The sequence below is a fragment of the Jaculus jaculus genome, chromosome 6 (assembly GCF_020740685.1).
Source record: "Jaculus jaculus isolate mJacJac1 chromosome 6, mJacJac1.mat.Y.cur, whole genome shotgun sequence".
Taxonomy (NCBI): domain Eukaryota; kingdom Metazoa; phylum Chordata; class Mammalia; order Rodentia; family Dipodidae; genus Jaculus; species Jaculus jaculus.
Window position 1 is genome coordinate 97,399,384 of NC_059107.1, and position 18,279 is coordinate 97,417,662.

At 45.7% G+C, this 18,279-nt stretch overlaps 1 protein-coding gene across 1 annotated transcript in view; it reads left to right on the plus strand.

Moving 5' to 3' along the window:
- Positions 1-18,279, plus strand: part of Copz1 (COPI coat complex subunit zeta 1) — a 35,501-nt gene that overhangs the window by 11,202 nt on the left and 6,020 nt on the right. Inside the window, exons 2-5 of the mRNA XM_004649926.2 lie at positions 9,822-9,890; positions 11,387-11,468; positions 12,065-12,156; positions 16,409-16,464. Coding sequence (XP_004649983.1) covers positions 9,822-9,890; positions 11,387-11,468; positions 12,065-12,156; positions 16,409-16,464 — 299 coding nt within the window. The remainder of the gene's footprint in view (positions 1-9,821; positions 9,891-11,386; positions 11,469-12,064; positions 12,157-16,408; positions 16,465-18,279) is intronic.

Here is an 18,279-nt window from a genome sequence, read left to right on the forward strand (position 1 = left end):
AGTGGCGCATGTGTCTGGAGTTTGTTTGCCATGGCTGGAGACCCTGGTGGGCCCATTCTCTCTCAGTCTGTCTCTTCCTTTCTCTGAAAAAAAAAAAAAAAAAAAAGACCAAGTGTGATGGCACATGTCTTTAATCCCAGTAATTGGTGAGCAGGCAGAGGTAGGGGTGAGTTTGAGGTCAGCCTGGGACTAAAGAGTAACTTCTAGGTCAGCCTGGGCTAAAGTGAGACCCTACCTAGAAAAAAAAAGTCTGAGGCTGGAAAGATGGCTTAACCTTTAAAGCTGTGTGCTTGCAAAGTCGGTAAGGCTGGGTTCAGTTCCCAAGCAATGCATGTGGCACAAATGTCTGGCGTTCATTTGCATGGCAAGAGGCCTAGTGCACCCCTCACATGTAAATAAAGCTTTATTTGGTTTCCCCTTCCCTAGAACCAGTGAGCTATGTGTGTTTCCACTTATATTCAACTGATCTGAATAAACTCAATTTTGGGGGGTGATGAGGCCTCACTATATAGTCCAGGCTCCCCTCAATTTAAGAGCCTCTTGCCTCAGCCTCATGAGTACAGGTGCTCTATGGGATGTGCCTGGCATGTAAGACTAGCTTTTTGGATCCAAGAACAGAGAGGGGACAGCAGGCTAAATTATGGAGCAAACCGTGTCCAGGGATATACCAGAAATGGATCTAAGCCTGGCGAGGTGCTGCTGGAAAATCCCAGCACTAGGGAGGCTGAAGTAAAGGATTCCTAACCTGAACCTAGGAGTACAAGGCCTGCCTAGGCTATATAAAGAGATCTTGCCTCAGGGGAAGAAAGTAAAATTCTTAATTGAAATTTCAATTTAGTGTCTTAAATTTACATGTTCAACTAGGTGTGGTGACACAGGTCGATTATCCTAGCACTTGGGAGGCTCAGGGAGGAAGAAGGCTTGCAAGTTTGAGGCCAGCCTGGGCTATGTAGCGAGGCCCTGTTGCAAACAAAAACAAAGGGGCTGGGACATGGCTCAGCTGTTAAGAAGACTTGCCACTTAACCATGAGGGCTTTGAGACTAGAACTCTCACAAAAAATTGGCATGACCACACACTGCTGACCCTAGTGGGGAGGGTGGGACTCACTGACTGAAAATGGGAGCTCTGGATTGAGGTAGTCTCAAGAAGTATACAGATGAGCAGTGGAAGTTCTCTGGCCTCTGGGCCATGGCATGGTCACATCTGCACACACATAGTATTTCAGAGTTTTAAGGAGGAACCTGGGACTTGGCATTCATGAGGAGCTTGAGGTTTGGTTCAGTAACCAAACCTGACCCTGAAAGCTAGAGGGTACCTTGCTGACCTGCACTCCCCCTGCTGGCCGTGTGAGTTTCTTCAGTCATATTTATTACTTCATGAAGGCCACCACCCTACCCTTGGTGAAAAGACGGAGGTAATTTACAAGAGTGTCTCTTGTTTCCTCATTTCTCGTCCTCTTCCTCAGAGGAAAAATCATTTATTTTACTTTTTATTTAATTTATCTTTTTATTGACAACTTCCATAACTGTAGACAATAACCCACGGTAATTCCCTCCCTCCCCCACTTTCCCCTTTGAAATTCTAATCTCCATCATATCCCCTTCTCCCCAACCAATCAAAATCATTTATTTTAAATATTATTTATTTTTTTATTTGACAGAGAAAGAGAGAGACAGAATGGGTGCACCAGGGCCTCTAGCCACTGCAAATGAACTCTAGACATGTGTGCCCCCATGTGCATCTGTGGGTCTCGGGGAGTCAAACCTGGGTCCTTTGGCTTTGCAGGCAAACACCTTAACTGCTAAGCCATTCCTCCAGCCTCAGAAAATCATTTATTTTATTTTATTATTTATTTTTGTTTTATTTTTTTTTTTTGGTTTTTCGAGGTAGGGTCTCACTCTGGCCCAGGCTGACCTGAAATTCACTATGTAGTCTCAGGGTGGCCTCAAACTCACAGCGATCCTCCTACCTCTGCCTCCCGAGTGCTGGGATTAAAGGCGTGCGCCACCACGCCTGGCTAGAAAATCATTTATTTTAAACCCAAGTCTGTGAACTTGAAATCATAACAATTTGTGAATGTGTATTTTACTGGGAACAAGGTCCATGGATTTCATCAGTTTATCAAAGGGATCTGTGGGGCCTGATGTGGCAACTCGCACCTCAATCTCAGCACTAGGAAGGCTGAGGTAGGAGGATTGCCATGAGTTCTAGACTATCCTTGGCTAAAGTGAGACCCTGCTTCAAAAAATAAATTTGCTGGGCGTAGTGGCATATGCCTTTAATCTCAGCACTCAGAAGGCAGAGGTAGAGGAATCGCCATGAATGTGAGACCACCCTGAGACTACTTAGTGGATTCTAGGTCAGCCTGGGCTAGAGTGAAACTCTACCTCAAAAAACCAAAATTAAATAATAGATAAACGGGACTGGAGAGATGGCTTAGTGCTTAAGGTGCTTGCCTGCAAAGCCTTAAGGACCCAGGATCAACTCTTCAGATCCCACGTAAGCCAGCACAAGGTGGTGCTGCACATGTGCACAGTGTGGCACACGTATCTGGAGTTCTATTACAGTGGCTGGAGGCCCTGGCACACCAATTCTGTGTCTGCTCTCACATAAAAATAAAGTCGGTCTGGTGGGTTTGCCTCAAAAAGTAAATAAATAAGTAAATAGGGCTGAAGAGATGGCTTAGCGGTTAAGGTGATTGCCTACAAAACCAAAGGATCTCTGATTCCCCAGGACCCACATAAGCCAGATGCACAAGGTGGTGTGTGTGTCTGGAGTTTGTTTGCAGCGGCTGGAGGCCCTGCCATGCCCATGCTCTCACTCACTTTCTTTTGCCTCTTTCTCTCTCGCTTTCTCAAATAAATAAATAATTTTTTTAAAGGCCGGTCTGGTGGGCTTTCCTCAAAAAGTAAATAAATGAATAATAAATAAAAAGGGTTCGAGAGCTTAGTGGCAAAGGCTTTCGACCTGAGTTTGATTCCCCAGTATCCACCTAAAACCAGATTCACAAAGAGGTGCATATATCTGTAGCTCATCTGCAGCAGCTGGTAGCCCTAGTGCACCCATTCTGTCTCCTCTCTCTGCCTGCAAATAAAATAAATAAGATAAATAGTAAAAGGAGGTTCCATGTGTAAGAACAAATGTACAGGGCTGGAGAGATGGCTTAGTGGTTAAGCGCTTGCCTGTGAAGGCTAAGGACCCGGGTTCGAGGCTCGATTCCCCAAGAACCAAGTCAGCCAGATGCACAAGGGGTGCATGCATCTGGAGGTTGTTTGCAGTGGCTGGAAGCCCTGGTGTGTCCATTCTCTCTCTCTCTCTGTTTCTGTCAAATAAATAAATAAAAAATAAACAAAAAAATTAAGAATAAATGTACATTAAGTATTTGTTAAATAAAAGGGGGGTCCTTTTTGAGCCAGGCGTGGTGACGCACACCTATAATCCCAGCACTTGGGTGGCAGAGGCAGGAGGAGGATTGCCATGAGTTCAAGGCCACCCTGAAACTGCATAGTGAATTCCAGGTCAACCTGGGCTAGAGTGAAACCCTACCTTGAAAAACCAAAAAATAAATTTTTTTTTAATAAATAAAAGGGGTCTTTTGTAACTCAAAAAAGACATTAACTTTAACTGATCTAGGCCAAGCTTTTCTCCTGTGAGGAAGCTAAGTGTTAGGGAAAGGAAGAAATTCTGCTAATGGCTGATCTAGGATATAATACAAGGGTTGTAGTAATTTAGAGGTATTGGTAGAACTTTTGGTGACTATGCTTTCTACAATTTGCATCTGTGTGAGTTAGGAATATTCTTTATGTGTCTTCCTGCCATCAGTTCTTCTAAACATGTTCAGTTTACTCCTTAAAACCAAGATTTGCCAGGCATTGTAGTTTAAGCCTTTAATCCCAGCAGTAGGGAGGCAGAGTAGATCACTGTGAGTTTGAGGCCAGCGTGAGATTACATAGTGAATTCCAGGTCAACCTGGAGTGGGACCCTACCTTGAAAAAGAAAAACAAACAAACAAGATTTGTTATGTCAGCTAGTCAATATTCTCTGGTGTCTGTGGGTCCTATTTTATCTTGAGCTGTGCTTATTACTGTTGTTATTGTTTTACTTTTTGGTGCTAGAGATTGAACCCAGGGTTTTGTTCATGCGCAGCATACACTGAGCACATGTCTTACCGCTGAAGTGCCCCCTCAGCCCTTTTTGAATCTAACTGCTTGTCTTTTCAAAGCCTCTGCTAACCCTTTTTATCTGAAGTCCGTAAAATTCTGGCTGGTAAATTGGAGCCTTCCATTCCAAAGGAGCTTTTAATTTTCAAAACATTGGCAAGAGTCAGGCAGCAAAATACCTACGTAATGTGAACTAGGAGTTGTATCTAGGAATTAATTTTTTTTTTTTTTTTTTTTGAGGTAGGGTCTCACTGTAGCCCAGGGTAACCTGGAATTCACTATGTAGTTTCAGGGTAGCCTTGAACTCAGGGCAATCCTCTTACCTCTGCCTCCCAAGTGCTGAGATTAAAGGTGTTTATGTCACCATACCAGCTCTTTGTTTTGTTTTGTTTTGCTTTTTGAGACAAAGTCTCATTGTATCTCAAGGGGGCCTGTACCTCATAACCCTCCTGATGCTAAGGTTACAGGTGTGTGTCGTCATGATCTTACTTCCTTGGTTGAACTTTATACATAAGATTCAGTGGAGAAGCCAGGTGTGGTTGCACATGCCTTTAATCCCAGCACTCAGGAGGCAGAGGTAGGAGGATTACCATGAGTTCGAGGCCACCCTGAGAATATAGACTGAATTCCAGGTCAGCCTGAGCTAGAGTGAGACCCTACCTTGAAACCCCCCCCACAAAAAAAAAAAGATTCAGTGGAGAGACCTTGTTAGAGTTTTTAATTGGCCAGACCTATTACCAAACTGCAAACCTCTTTTGTTTGGGCCTTGAGGATGTTATTTTGTAAGGAGGAAATGCATAACTTTCAAGGAATCTCAACCAGGTTCTTATTTGTGCCCTTTCAGCCCTGTGGATAACATCTTCTAACTCATTAGGCAGGTTGTGTTTCCCCCTAAGCTATTCCAGTTACCTGCTCTAAACATTGTTCATCCAGGCTGATCTCATTGCCTCCACCTCCCAAATGCTGCAATTCCAGGCGTGAACCACAGGCCCCCCTGGCTTTCCTTTTTTTTTTTTTAAAAAAAAAATTTTGTTTATTTTTATTTATTTATTTGACAGTGACAGACAGAGAGAGAAAGAGGCAGAGAGTGAGAGAGAGAGAATGGGCATGTCAGGGCTTCCAGCCACTGCAAACGAACTCCAGACACGTGCGCCCCCTTGCGTATCTGGCTAATGTGGGTCCTGGGGAACCGAGCCTCGAACCGGGGTCCTTAGGCTTCACAGGCAAGCGCTTAACCGCTAAGCCATCTCTCCAGCCCTCCTTTTTTTTTTTTTTCCAGAGCCCATTTCTAGTAGTTTTACTTATTTTTTTTAATATTTAATTTTTAAAAAATTTTTTATTTATTTATTTGAGAGTGACAGACACAGAGAGAAAGACAGATAGAGGGAGAGAGAGAATGGGCGCGCCAGGGCTTCCAGCCTCTGCAAACGAACTCCAGACGCGTGCGCCCGCTTGTGCATCTGGCTAACGTGGAACCTGGGGAACCGAGCCTCAAACCGGGGTCCTTAGGCTTCACAGGCAAGCGCTTAACCGCTAAGCCATCTCTCCAGCCCAATATTTAATTTTTTTTTTCAAGGTAGGGTCTCACTGTAGCCCAGGCTGACCTGGAATTCACTATGGAGTCTCAGGGTGCCCTCGAACTCACGGCAATCCTCCTACCTCTGCCTCCCGAGTGCTGGGATTAAAGGTGTGTGCCACCACACCTGGCTTAATATTTAATTTTTATTTGAGAGAGAGAAAGAATGGGCATGCCAAGGCCTGCAGCTGCTGCAAATGAACTCCAGATGTATGTACCACCCTGTGCATCTGGTTTAGGTGGGTCCTGGGAAATTGAACCTGGTTCTTTGGTTTTGTAGTCAAGTGCCTTAACCACTAAGCAATCCCTACAGCCCATTTATTTATTTTTGTTGTTGTTTTGAAGGGTTTCACTCTAGTCCAGGCTGACCTGAAATTCACTCTAGTCTCAGGCTGGCCTGGAACTCACAGTGATACTCCTACCTCTGCTTCCTGAGTGCAAGGAGTAAAGGCGTGCATCACCACACCAGCCTTGTTAATATTTCTTTTAATCAAGTCAGGATCTTACTGTAGCCCAAGCTGATCTGGAACTCACTCTGTAGCCTCTGGCTGGCCTCAAACTCATACTTAGCATCCCAAGTGTGGGGACTAAAGGTAGCCTTGAACTCACAGCAGTCCTCCTACCTGTGCCTTCCAAGTGCTGGGATTAAAGATGTGCACCACCACACCCAGCTTTTTTTCATCCATCTATCTATCTGTCTGTCTGTCTATCTATCTATCTATTTTTTGAGAGAGAGAAGAAGGCAGAGAGAAAGTGGGAGAGAGAATGGGCATGCCAGGGCCTCCAGCCACTGCAAACAAATTCCAGGCACATGCACCTCCCTTGTGCATCTGGCTTATGTGGGTCCTGGAGAATTGAACCGGGATCTTTGGCATTGCAGGAAAATGCCTTAACCGCTAAACCATCTCTCCATCCCCTTTTCTTATCTTTTCAGTGACAGAGATTGAACTCTTTGTCTCATACATGCTAGCCCAATCCAAATAGCTAGAGCCCAAAAGAAAGAGTGTTTTTGTAATATATTTTGCTAGATTCTTGAGGAACTGCAGCTTATCCACAGTACCCACAGGGGGCAGCACTAGGAATGGCTCTGTCCCCCTCTAGCCCAACCCCCAGCCCCTTGTGCAGGGGAGAGGGTTCTGGAGCATGATTTTTTTTTTTTTTTTCCACCAGGCTTCAGGAGCCCCTGATTGAGATCAAAGACCCATTTTCAGCAGCCTAGTTGCTGGTTGGGTGGCATTTCAATTGTCTTGAGGAGAGCATTCTAGTTTTCTTGATAATAAAAACAGACATGAAAATCTATCCCTGCTATTCCACCTCCCACCAGCCAGTCTGCCTATCCATCATTTCCAGGCACTATTAATTAGCATTTGAGGTGAAGTTCTGTCATACACTCAGGCTGTGGCTCTCTGAAAGTCAGTGCATCACAGAACTTTGTCTCGAAAGCTTTCTAGCAGCCACCCATTTGGGGAGTGAGAAGAAAGAATAGACCTTTCAGTCCTTTAGATTGTGGGGTCTTTCTCAGCATTTAATGTGCTAGAAAGTCAAAGCCTAGTTCATTGTCCAGGAAGCCCATTTCTTGGTAGCCTGGAGTTATTTATAAACTTGCCCTTTGCAAAAACTTGGAGTGAAATTACATTATCAGTAATGGCTTCTGAAGCCTTTAAACTGGCTGGTTTTATGGCTTGAGGGGAACTCCTGGCCCTCCCCACTCCTGTGAGGCCAAGGCCCCAGGCTGAAGTGGCACCAGCTGCAGTCAGGAGGTGGCAGGAGAAGTAAAGGGGACACTGCTGGCTCCAGCTGTGGCTGAGTGCAGCAGTCACAGAGCATTTATGCCCCTGCCTGATTCTCAGCTGTCCTCCATAGTGTGGCTTTTGCTTTGGACGTTTGCAATGACGAGGCTTTTCTATATACCTTCTCTCCTCTGCAGCTGGTCTTGCTCCTCACCCCCCTTAGCCTGTCTTTTATGTTGCCTGGGAAAATCCAGTACTTCTGTTTTGGTGCTCGTTGATTATATCTTCTAGGAAAGCCAGTCAAAAGAGCCAGGGGCAGAACCCAAGAATGTGTTTCTGTCCTTGCTGGCATGGTTGTTTAGTAACTTGCACTGCTGGCCACAAAAACATTGTCTAATTCTTCCAGTTGGCCAGTGGCTGTTAGGGATTTTTTTGGGGGAAGGGTTCTCATTTCTTCCAGGGATGCTAGACTCTGGCTGCAAGAACAGTCACCTATGCCAAATTAAGGTCCAGTTTCAACAAGTGGGCAGCTGGCTTTCCAAGGATGCTCTGAATATGGATGGAGGAGCAGAGCTGTGGATTTCTGCAGGAAACGTTGTAGGAAAGATTATCTCTTGGGATGGGGATGTAGCTCACTTAGTAGGGTGCTTGCCTAGCATGCAGAAAGCCCTTGGTTACATCCCCAGTTCCCTGTGAGCTGACCTTAGTGACACAAACCTGTAATCCCAGCAGCATCGGAGACGTGGAGGCAGGAAGATCATGAGTTCACGGTCATGCTTGGCTATGTTAGGTCTCTACGTGATACCTGACCTGGAAAAAAGCAAGCAAGTCGGGTGTGGTGGTGCCTTTAATCCCAGCACTAGAGGTAGGATCTCATTGTAGCCCAGGCTGACCTGGAACTCACTATGTAGTCTCAGGGCAGTCTCTAACTCACAGTGATCCCCCTCTTCTGCCTCTTGAGTGCTCTGCCTCTGAGTAGGAGTTGCATTATTTTTTTTAAAAAAATATTTTTTTTATTTATCTGAGAGAGAGAGAATGGACACAGCCAGAGCCTGTAGACACTGCAAACACTCCAGACACTTGTACCACCTCACCCACCTGGCTTACGTGGGTACTGGGGAATCGAACCTGAGTCCTTAGTCTTCCTTCACAAGCAAGTGCCTCAACCACTACGCCATCTCTGCAGCCCCTAGAGTCACAGTATTAATCCTGAGTTCTCCAGCACTAGTGTTGGTTTCCTGCATGGAGCCACACTCCTAGCCTGTCTTAGGTCGCTTTACTTTGGTGCATTTTCTGGATCCTTTGCAGTGATTCCTTCCTCCCTGCTGTTGGGTCTTTGGTAACTCATGCTTGGAGATGTGTTTGGTCCCTTCCAGGATTGCAGGTTCCTAAGAAAAGCAAAACAGCCTTGTCTCTTAGTACAAGGGTTGTCAGTGGAATGTCGTAGTGATCAGAAAGTCAAGGAGTGGGAGCTGTATACGCCTTCTATGCACACACACTGCCTCCCCTCCCTTCCTCTTTTCCCTGCTAGTTGTCTGGTTCCCTTGAAGTTGTAAAGGTGGAGTACCAGGCTTCTATAGCTCCTGCTGGGTCATCGGTTTGCCTTGAAGAAGGGAGTTCAGTAACTATCACGGCTGGCCGAGGCCATAATTCCTTCACAAAGCCAGTATCTGCAATTTACTTCCATTCTCTTTTGGAGGTGTGGGGACAGCACAGGTAAAGGAGATGGAAAGCTAAACATGCCTTCTATCACTTAACCACACCTCCAGACCCTCAGTTTGATGTTCATCCTCTTGGCTATATTTAGAACTCTGTGTGGGTGTATCTGCCTGTGGGTCTGTTCAGTGTGCATGTGGTTTAGGGGCTGCTTGCTTTATGCCCCTGTACTGCTATTGCATTGGGACTGCAGAAACTTCCAAGTACACTAGGGCATTCAACCCTCTTTTTCAAATGGCCTCATGCAGTGTCCATTAATTAATCTGGTCACATCCCATACCCTCCTATGTCTGGGAGACCAGGGAGGGAAGGTGATTTGGAAAATAACCGTACCATAATACTTGGAAATAACATGACCTATCTTGATTGATTAAGACCTGTGAGTCAGAGACTGCTTCTCTGAGTGCTTCGGAGGGCTGTGTTGAAATGTTCTCTCTCTCTCTCCTCAATTAACACCCATTCACTACCTGGTCTTCCTCGGTTTTGGGAGGATATTAAGTTCTAACCATGCTGGGGTAGGAGACTGGCAGAGGTCCCTCTATAACCCTTGCAATCCCAGTGGGACCAGGGGAGGTATTTGGCTTATCAGTGGTGGTGGAGCTTGTTAGGACTGAAGGTGTACGTTCATGTCTCTTCAGGAACCCTCCCTGTACACTGTCAAAGCCATCCTGATCCTGGACAATGATGGAGATCGACTTTTTGCCAAGGTGAGATTCCCTTTCAAATTAGTTTAGAAGCAGGACAAAGACATTCTGAGGATTCAATATTATGATTGGTCCTAGTAACTCAGATTATGCAGCAGTATAATTTTAAGCAAACATTCCTCAGTCTTGGGCTGGAGAGGTGGCTTAGCAGTTAAGGCGCTTGCCTGCAAAGCCAAAGGACATAGACTCAATTCCCTGGTACCCACATACAGCCAGATGTACAAGGTGGTATATATGTCTGGAGTTCATTTGAAGTGGCTGAAGGCCCTTATGTGCCCATTCTCTCTCAATAAATAAATAATTAAAAAATTCCTCAATCTTGCTTTGATTATTCCAGATAAAACCCAAGTTCTTTTCTGTCCCTTAGTCAATGTGCTTCCCCACATGCTGTCATCAGACTGGCTTCCTTTGTCACCTTCAGCAAAAAAGAGCTTTGGAAACTTGGTTCCTGAGCAAACAGTATCTAGATGTTGGAAGCAGCCTGTGTATATCTGTCTCTCCTGTCCTCTTCCCTCCTACCTTGACCCTTTGCCTGAGTTTTTCCAGGGTATTCTCTTGCAGTTTGAGTTGCTGCCCTAGGTTTTCAGTCCTCACCAAGCTACTTGGCCCAGGAGTGGTGTTGCTAACTTTGGATGGATTGAAAGAGAAGAGAAAGGACATCCCTTTCCTCCCCCATAGTCCCTCCCCTCCGTTCCCCCCCTCCTGTAGAAATTTCTTCTGTCCCTAGCGTATTAACTCTGGGCGCTCACAGCATAAATCAATCAGCAGGTAGAGATTAGTTTAGAATTCACCAGCTGTTCCTCCCTGTAATTGGATGTAACTATGCAGGACACCTTTTGAAACAGTTATCCAGTTACTAAATGCCAGACCTGTCATAGGTCTTCAGCTGACTGCAAAGGATTAGCCCCTAAAGAGCAGAGATTTAGCAGCCTGTGTCCCCGCCCCTTGCTGGGAGAGCTTGGGAGTAGGCTCTGGGGGAAGTGCTAGACTGCCCCATGCTTCTTTCACTGTGCTGGAAGGAAGCAAAGGTGGGCCAGAGCACTGGGCAAGGGCTTGCCTTGCCTGGGAGATTTTTCACAGCCTCTCTCTGTGGTCGTTGAGTGAGGACTGGCTCTTGTGCAGTGCAGGAGGGTCTGAGGAAGTGTCCCGTGTATCTGCTGTTACTTCTCTGGCACTGCTCTTTGATAAGCAGCAGCTCCTAAGGTGCATGTGGAATGATCTTGGGGGAGCCCTCCTAGAATGCCAACAGAAGCAGAGTCAAATCCAAGAGCGAGGGACGTCTCTGCCCTTAAACAGACTTGGAGATGGACATGGGTTTGCTTACAGCACATTCCTGTAAATTCAATTACTCACTGCTTGTTCCCTGCCTCTACAGTCCTTTCTTCTCCATGACAGTGTTTCTCCCTTGCCCCATGGGATCCCAGGGCAGAGCATAGTCACTAATCATTCAGGGCTCCCAGCTCTAATGACCCAACCCTGTCTCTTTTCCCTCCAACCAGTACTATGACGACACCTACCCCAGTGTCAAGGAGCAAAAGGCCTTTGAGAAGAACATTTTCAATAAAACCCATCGGACTGACAGTAGGTCATTTTCCTTGTACTACTCCCTGTGTTGGGGGGAACCATGGCAAGCGGGTGGCAAGAGAACTGCAGAACAAGGATAAAATGACTCTGCCTCCTCTTTCTTTCTTCCTCCTCCCCTCATATAATAAACTCTTCAGAAATGTAATGGGAGGTGAGTGTACCTCACGCGGGAATACCGTGCTGGAAGGTTGGCTGTTAGCTACCTGTCTAGTCCCTGGATTTATGAGCCTCACTTGACAAATTTAACTGCAGCTCTGCTTATTGTACCGCATCCATTAGGGCAGGTAAATGGAAGTCTGTAAAGGTGACCGCTCTGCATTTTCACCTCCGAAGGCTCGACTGGTATCCTGTCTCATACACAGGGAGGGAAGTAGGTGGAGAGGGGGAGGGAGGGCTAGATAAGATACATTAGACTCCCCCAGGTTTGCTTCCCTTCTGCCACCACCCAAAAACAATAGATGAGCTTCAGTCTTTGGAGGTCATTACAGCCTGCCTTACAGGGCCCACACAGCTGCCTACCAGGAGTTCATGGTCACTCCTGTCTACTTCGTGCTCTCACTCAGGCTTCTCAGTTTCCACTTTTTTCCCTCCAGGTGAAATTGCCCTCTTGGAAGGCCTGACAGTGGTATATAAAAGCAGTATTGATCTCTATTTCTATGTGATTGGCAGCTCCTATGAAAATGAGGTGAGAATCCCTTCGTTCTCCTTGCTCTCTGGTCCCAGGACACAGTCACTGGTTCTGGGCTTTGGAGAGCCACATCTCTCTGACACCTGGCATGGTTAATAAAGTGGTCTAAGAACACCACAAGCCTTATAAACGTGGCCCCACAAAAGAACCAGTCTAGAAAGGTGGTTTTCCCATGTTTGTGGCCCAGGCTGGCTTTGGACTCAGGATCCTCTTGCATCTGTTCTCCAAACATTAGTTATCATGCCCAGTTGTAATACACATTTTTTGCACGTGTGTGGTGTGCATGCTTGTATGTGTATTGTGTGTGGGCACATGGGTATGCACAGGTTTGTGTACATGTGGAGGCCAGAGGACAACCTTAACAATCACCCTCAGGTATACCATCCCTCTTTTCTCAAAACAGTCTCTCTCACTGGCCTGGCACTCATGATTAAACTAGCCATCTGGCCAGTGAGCTCCAGGAATCCACCTGTCTCTGCTTTCTCAGTGCTGGAATTGCAAGCATGTGCCAACACACCTGGCATGTACCTAGGTTCTGAGAATCAGAACTCAAGCACTTTACCAGCTGAGCTATCTCACCAGCCCAATAGACTTGTTTGTTTTTCTTCTTTTTCAAGGTAGGGTATCACTCTAGCCCAGGCTGACCTGGAATTCACTATGTAGTGTCAGGGTGGCCTTGAATTCATGGTGAACCTCCTACTTCTGCTGGGATTAAAGGCATGTATCACCAACTCAGTTTATTTATTTTTATTTTTGTTTATTTATTTAAGAGAGAAAGAGACAGAAGGGCACACCAGGGCCTCCTGCAAACAAACTCCAGATGCATGTGCCACCTTGTGCATCTGGCTTACATGGGTCCTGGGGAATAAAACCTGGATCTTTTGGCTTTGCAGGCAAGTGCCTTAACCACAAGCCATTTCTCCAGCCCACCACTTCAGTTTTTAAAAATGGTTTTATTTATTTTTGTGTGTATGCATGTATGTGTGCGTGTGTGTGTGCATGCATGCATGTATGTACATAAGTACCAGGGTCTCTCACTGTAGCAAAGGAACACTAGATGCTTGCAACCACTTTTTGTGCCTGGCCTATATAGGTGGCTTGGGAATTGAACCAGGCCATCAAGCTTTTCAAGCAAGCACCTTTAACCACTAAGCCATCTTCCTCTATGTCTTTCTACCCAGTACATTGAGACAGATCCTGTTTTTGAACCAGAGCCTATCAGTTTGGCTAGATTAATCAGTTAGTGAGCATCATAGACTCTTTGGCTTTGGGCTTACAGATACACACTGCCTTGCCTGACATTTTATATAGGTGCTTGGGATCTGAACTCAAGTCTTCAAGTTGACTACCCCCTGAACCATCTTCCCAATATACTCTCTTCTTTCTTTTTTGGTTTTTTTGAAGTAGGGTCTCACTCCTAGCTCAGGCTGACCTGGAATTCACTATGTAGTTTCAGGGTGACCTCAAACTCATGGTGATCTTCCTACCTCTGCCTCCCAAGTGCTGGGATTCTTATTTTTTTACTTTATTTATTTATTTGAGAGAGAGAGAGAAAGAGACAGAGAGAGGGAGAGAGAGAATGGGTTCACTAGGGCCTCCAGCCATTGCAAACAAATTCCAGATGCATGTGCCCCCTTGTGCATCTGGTTTACATGGGTCCTGGGGAATTGAACCGAGGGCTTTTGACTTTGCAGGCAAATGCCTTAACCTCTAAGCCACTTCTCCAGCTCATATTAAATATTTTTATTTCTTTTTTTGTTGTTTGTTTGTTTGTTTTGTTTTGTTTTTCAAGGTAGGGTCTCACTCTGGCTCAGGCTGACCTGGAATTCACTATGTAGTCAGGGTGGCCTCAAACTCTCAGCGATCTTCCTACCTCTGCCTCCCGAGTGCTGGGATTAAAGGCGTGCGCCACCATGCCCAGCAATATTTTTATTTCTTTATTTGCAAACAGGGAGAAAAGAGAGAAAGGCATGCCACTGCAAATGAACTGCAGGTGCATGTGCCACTTTGTGCATCTGGCTTTACATTGGTACTAGTGAATCAGACCTTGGTCATTAGGCTTTGCAGTTAAGTACCTTAACTGCTGAGCCATCTCTCAGCCCCTCATTCTTATTTTTTTGAAGTAGGATCTCCCTCCCTCTAGTCCAGACTGATCTGGAACTCACTCTGTAGCCCAGACTGGCCTTGAACTCACAGTGATCCTCTTTTCCCTCAACCTCCTTAGTGCTGGAATTATAGGTGTGAGCTGCCACACTTAGTCCAATGTACATTTTTTTTTTGGCGGGGGGTTGGTTTTTCAAGGTAGGGTCTCTAGCCCAGGCTGACCTGGAATTCACTATGTAGTCTCAGGGTGGCTTTGAGTTCACAGTGATCCTCCTATCTCTGCCTCCTGAATGAGTGCTGGAATTAAAGGTAATGGGCCACCACACCTAGCTTCAGTATACATTTTTGTTTGTTTTTGTTTTTCAAGGTAGGGTTTCACTGTAGCCCAGGCTGACCTGGAATTCACTGTGTAGTCTCAGGGTGGCCTCGAACTCATGGTGCCCCTCCTCCCTCTGCCTCCCGTGCTGCCACTCCAGTGGGTGCCATGTGCTACCACGCCCAGCCAATATACATTTTTTATGTGTGTGTACATATATGATATGCTTATGTGTGGAAGTCTGAGGACAACCTCAAGGTGTCTGTCCTCTTCCACATTCTTTGAGACAGGGTTCTTCGTTGTTTTGTCACTGCATGTGCCAGTCTAGTTGGCCCACAGGCTTCTAGAATATCCTGGCTCTACCTCCCATTGCTTTAGGTTCCTTGGGATCATAGACAAGTGTGCTGCTTTACATCTGGTGCAGGGAATTGAACCTGGACTGCTAGGCTTGCAAGCAAGTGCTTTTAACCACAGCCCCCAGTATACTTTTTTTTTTTTTTTTTAAAGCAGGGTCTCACTCTAGCTCAGGCTGACTTAGAACTCCTAGGAAGCCCAGATAGTCCTCAAACTCATGGCAATCCTCTAGTGTCTGGATTAAGGCATGAGCCACCACACATGCTCCTGTAGTTTTGTGAAGGTAGATTTCTGAGGTGTGGTCAAGGTTGTGGAGAGATCTCTATCTGGTGAGTTTAAGTCAGTTAGTGAATACTGTGGTTTATGCTGAAGCCATATAGTAGGAAGGGGCCATTTGATGAAGTCATACACTATTAATGAACTAGGAGTGTAATCCTAACCCGCTTCGTATATGTGGAAAAGCTTTGCCTCGAGTAGTAGCAACTTCTGTGAGAGTAGATAGGTGAAAATATGTCCCAGATAATTTTTTTGCCATAGTTCAGAGTTTGAAGCCCACGTGCTGTTGAGCTTTAATGCTGTGAGTACGGTATGGAGTATGCTGTTACTTGATTTTGCAGCACCTGTGTGTGCTGTAGTTATAGATGTCTTTGGTCAGTAAAGAAACTGAGCCAAGCTGGGCATGGTGGCGCATGCCTTTAATCCCAGCACTCAAGAGGCAGAGATAGGATCACCAAGAATTCGAGGCTACCGGAGACTACATAGTGAATTCCAGGTCAGCCTGGGCTAGAGTGAGACCCTACCTCGAAAAACCAAAGGAAAAAAAAAAAAGAAAGAAAGAAAGAAGCAGAGCCAAGAGAAACCATGTGAAATTACTTGTATTTGCCAGTTTCATCAAATGACAAAAGTAGGTTTAATCCCTAGCACCACAAAGAGGCGGAGGGGAGGGATGGGGGGAAGCCCATGCCTTTTCCACTAGCCCTGCCACTTTTCTTTGGCCTCAGCTGTTGCTTGGCTGATGATTCTCTTTACCTAAGCCGTCAGGTCACACCTTGTTGGGTGAAGACAGAGACCAAGCGTGGTGCTGTATGGGGAGGTGGAGGTGAAGGTAGGACCAAGAGCAAATTCAAGGCCACCGTAGGTAGTTTAGGACCAACCTGGCTACTTGAGACACTGCCTGGAGGAATAAAAAAAAAGATATATCAAGGGCTATTTCAGCAATATACTGTTTGAACTTTTGCCTTAAAGAGACCTGCAGTTGTCCAGTTGTGGGATTGTATAGCTGATCTGGAATTCACTGTGTAGTCTCAGTGTGGCCTTGATCCTCCTACCTCTGCCTCCCAAGTACTGAGATTAAAGGTGTGCGCCACCATACCCATGGAGCCTGAGCTTTTTGATGTATAATGAATTGGAGGGTTTTGCTTTGGGGTAGCAGCTTTCAGGGCCTTGAACCTTCTTTTGCCTCCTATCTCCTGACAGCTGATGCTTATGGCTGTTCTGAACTGCCTCTTTGACTCCTTGAGCCAGATGCTGAGGTGAGTAGCCATATCTGATGGTGTTTTAGAAGAGGTAATGCCTGTTCTTCAGGCCTAGGGGTTTTGTGGATTGGCAGAGGCACCAGGGAGTTGATGTGTAAGAAGCTGGACTTACTGTTTGAGGGTAATTCATGGAGGAAGAGGACTAGATGGAAAGCATGTTCCCCATAGAGTAATTCTTTTACTAAGGAAGGAGAACTCCTAGTTGAGGAAAAATAGATTTCTGTGGGCCAGAGAGATGGCTTAGTGGTAAAGGCACTTGCCTACAAGTCAAAGGGGCCCAGGTTCAATTCCCCAGTACCCATGTAAAGCCAGATGTACAAGATAGCACATGTATCTGCAGTTATTTTGCAGTGTCTAGATGCCCTGGTGTGTCCATTCTCTCTCTTCTATTTCTCTCCCTCTCTCAAATGACTAAATAAATAAAATATTAAAAATATAGGTCTTGGCCGGGCGTGGTGGCGCACGCCTTTAATCCCAGCACTCGGGAGGCAGAGGTAGGAGGATCGCCATGAGTTCAAGGCCACCCTGAGACTACAGAGTTAATTCCAGGTCAGCCTGGACCAGAGTGAGACCCTACCTCGAAAAACAAAAAAAAAAAACAAACAAAAAAAAAAATACAGGTCTCTTGCCAGGCATGGTGGTGCACACTTTAATCCCAGCACTCGGGAGGCAGAGGAAGGAGGATCACCATGAGTTCAAGGCCACCCTGAGACTACAGAGTGAATTCTAGGTCAGCCTGGGCTAGAGTGAGACCCTATCACAAAAACAAAACAAAAACAGGTCTCTATGCCTTCTTTCTCCATTTTTCTATTTCTTTTTTCTTAAAAAAAGAAAATATTTATTTATTTGGGAGTGAGAGAGAGGCAAGCAGATATAGAGAGAGAATGGGTGTGCCAGGGCCTTTAGCCACTGCAAATGAACTCCAGACACATGCGCCCCTTTGTGCATTTGGATTACATGGGTCCTGGGGAATTGAACCAGGGTCCTTAGGCTTCGTAGGCAAACACTTTAACCGCTAAGCCATTTCACCAGCTCTCCATTTTTCTATTTCTTTTTAAATATTTTATTTTATTTCTTTATTTGAGAGAGAGAAAGAAGCCAAGTGAGAGAGAGAGAGAATGGGTATGCCAGTGCCTCTAGCCCTGCAAACAAACTTCAGACACTTGCACCACCTTGTACATCTGCCTTACATGGATCCTGGGGAATTGAACATGCAGGCAAGCGCCTTAACCACTAAACCATCTCTCCAGCCCCATTTTCATTTTTTTTTTTTTTTTTTTTTTTTATTTATTTGAGAGTGACAGACAGAAAGAGGCAGATACAGAGAGAATGGGCACGCCAGGGCTTCCAGCCACTGCAAACGAACTCCAGACGCATGCGCCCCCTTGTGCATCTGGCTAACGTGGGTCCTGGGGAACCGAGCCTCGAACCGGGGTCCTTAGGCTTCACAGGCAAGGGCTTAACCGCTAAGCCATGTCTCCAGCCCCCCATTTTCATTTTTGTAGGCAAGGCCTCACTCTAGCTCAGGCTGACCTGGATGTCACTCTGTAGCTCAGGCTGGCCTTGAACTCCTGGCAATCCTCTTACCTGATTTTTTTGAGTGCTGAGATTAAAGATATGAGCTATTATATCTGGCTTCTCTTCTCCCCCTTTTAAAATTAAATTTAATTATTATTATTTTTGGTGTGAGTCACTGGTGATTAAAACCAGGGCCCTGTGCTTACCACTTAGCTACTGGCCCATACCTTTGTTTATTTTTCCCCCTTTGGTATATTTTTAAAATTTTATTTACTTATTTATTTGAAAGAGAGA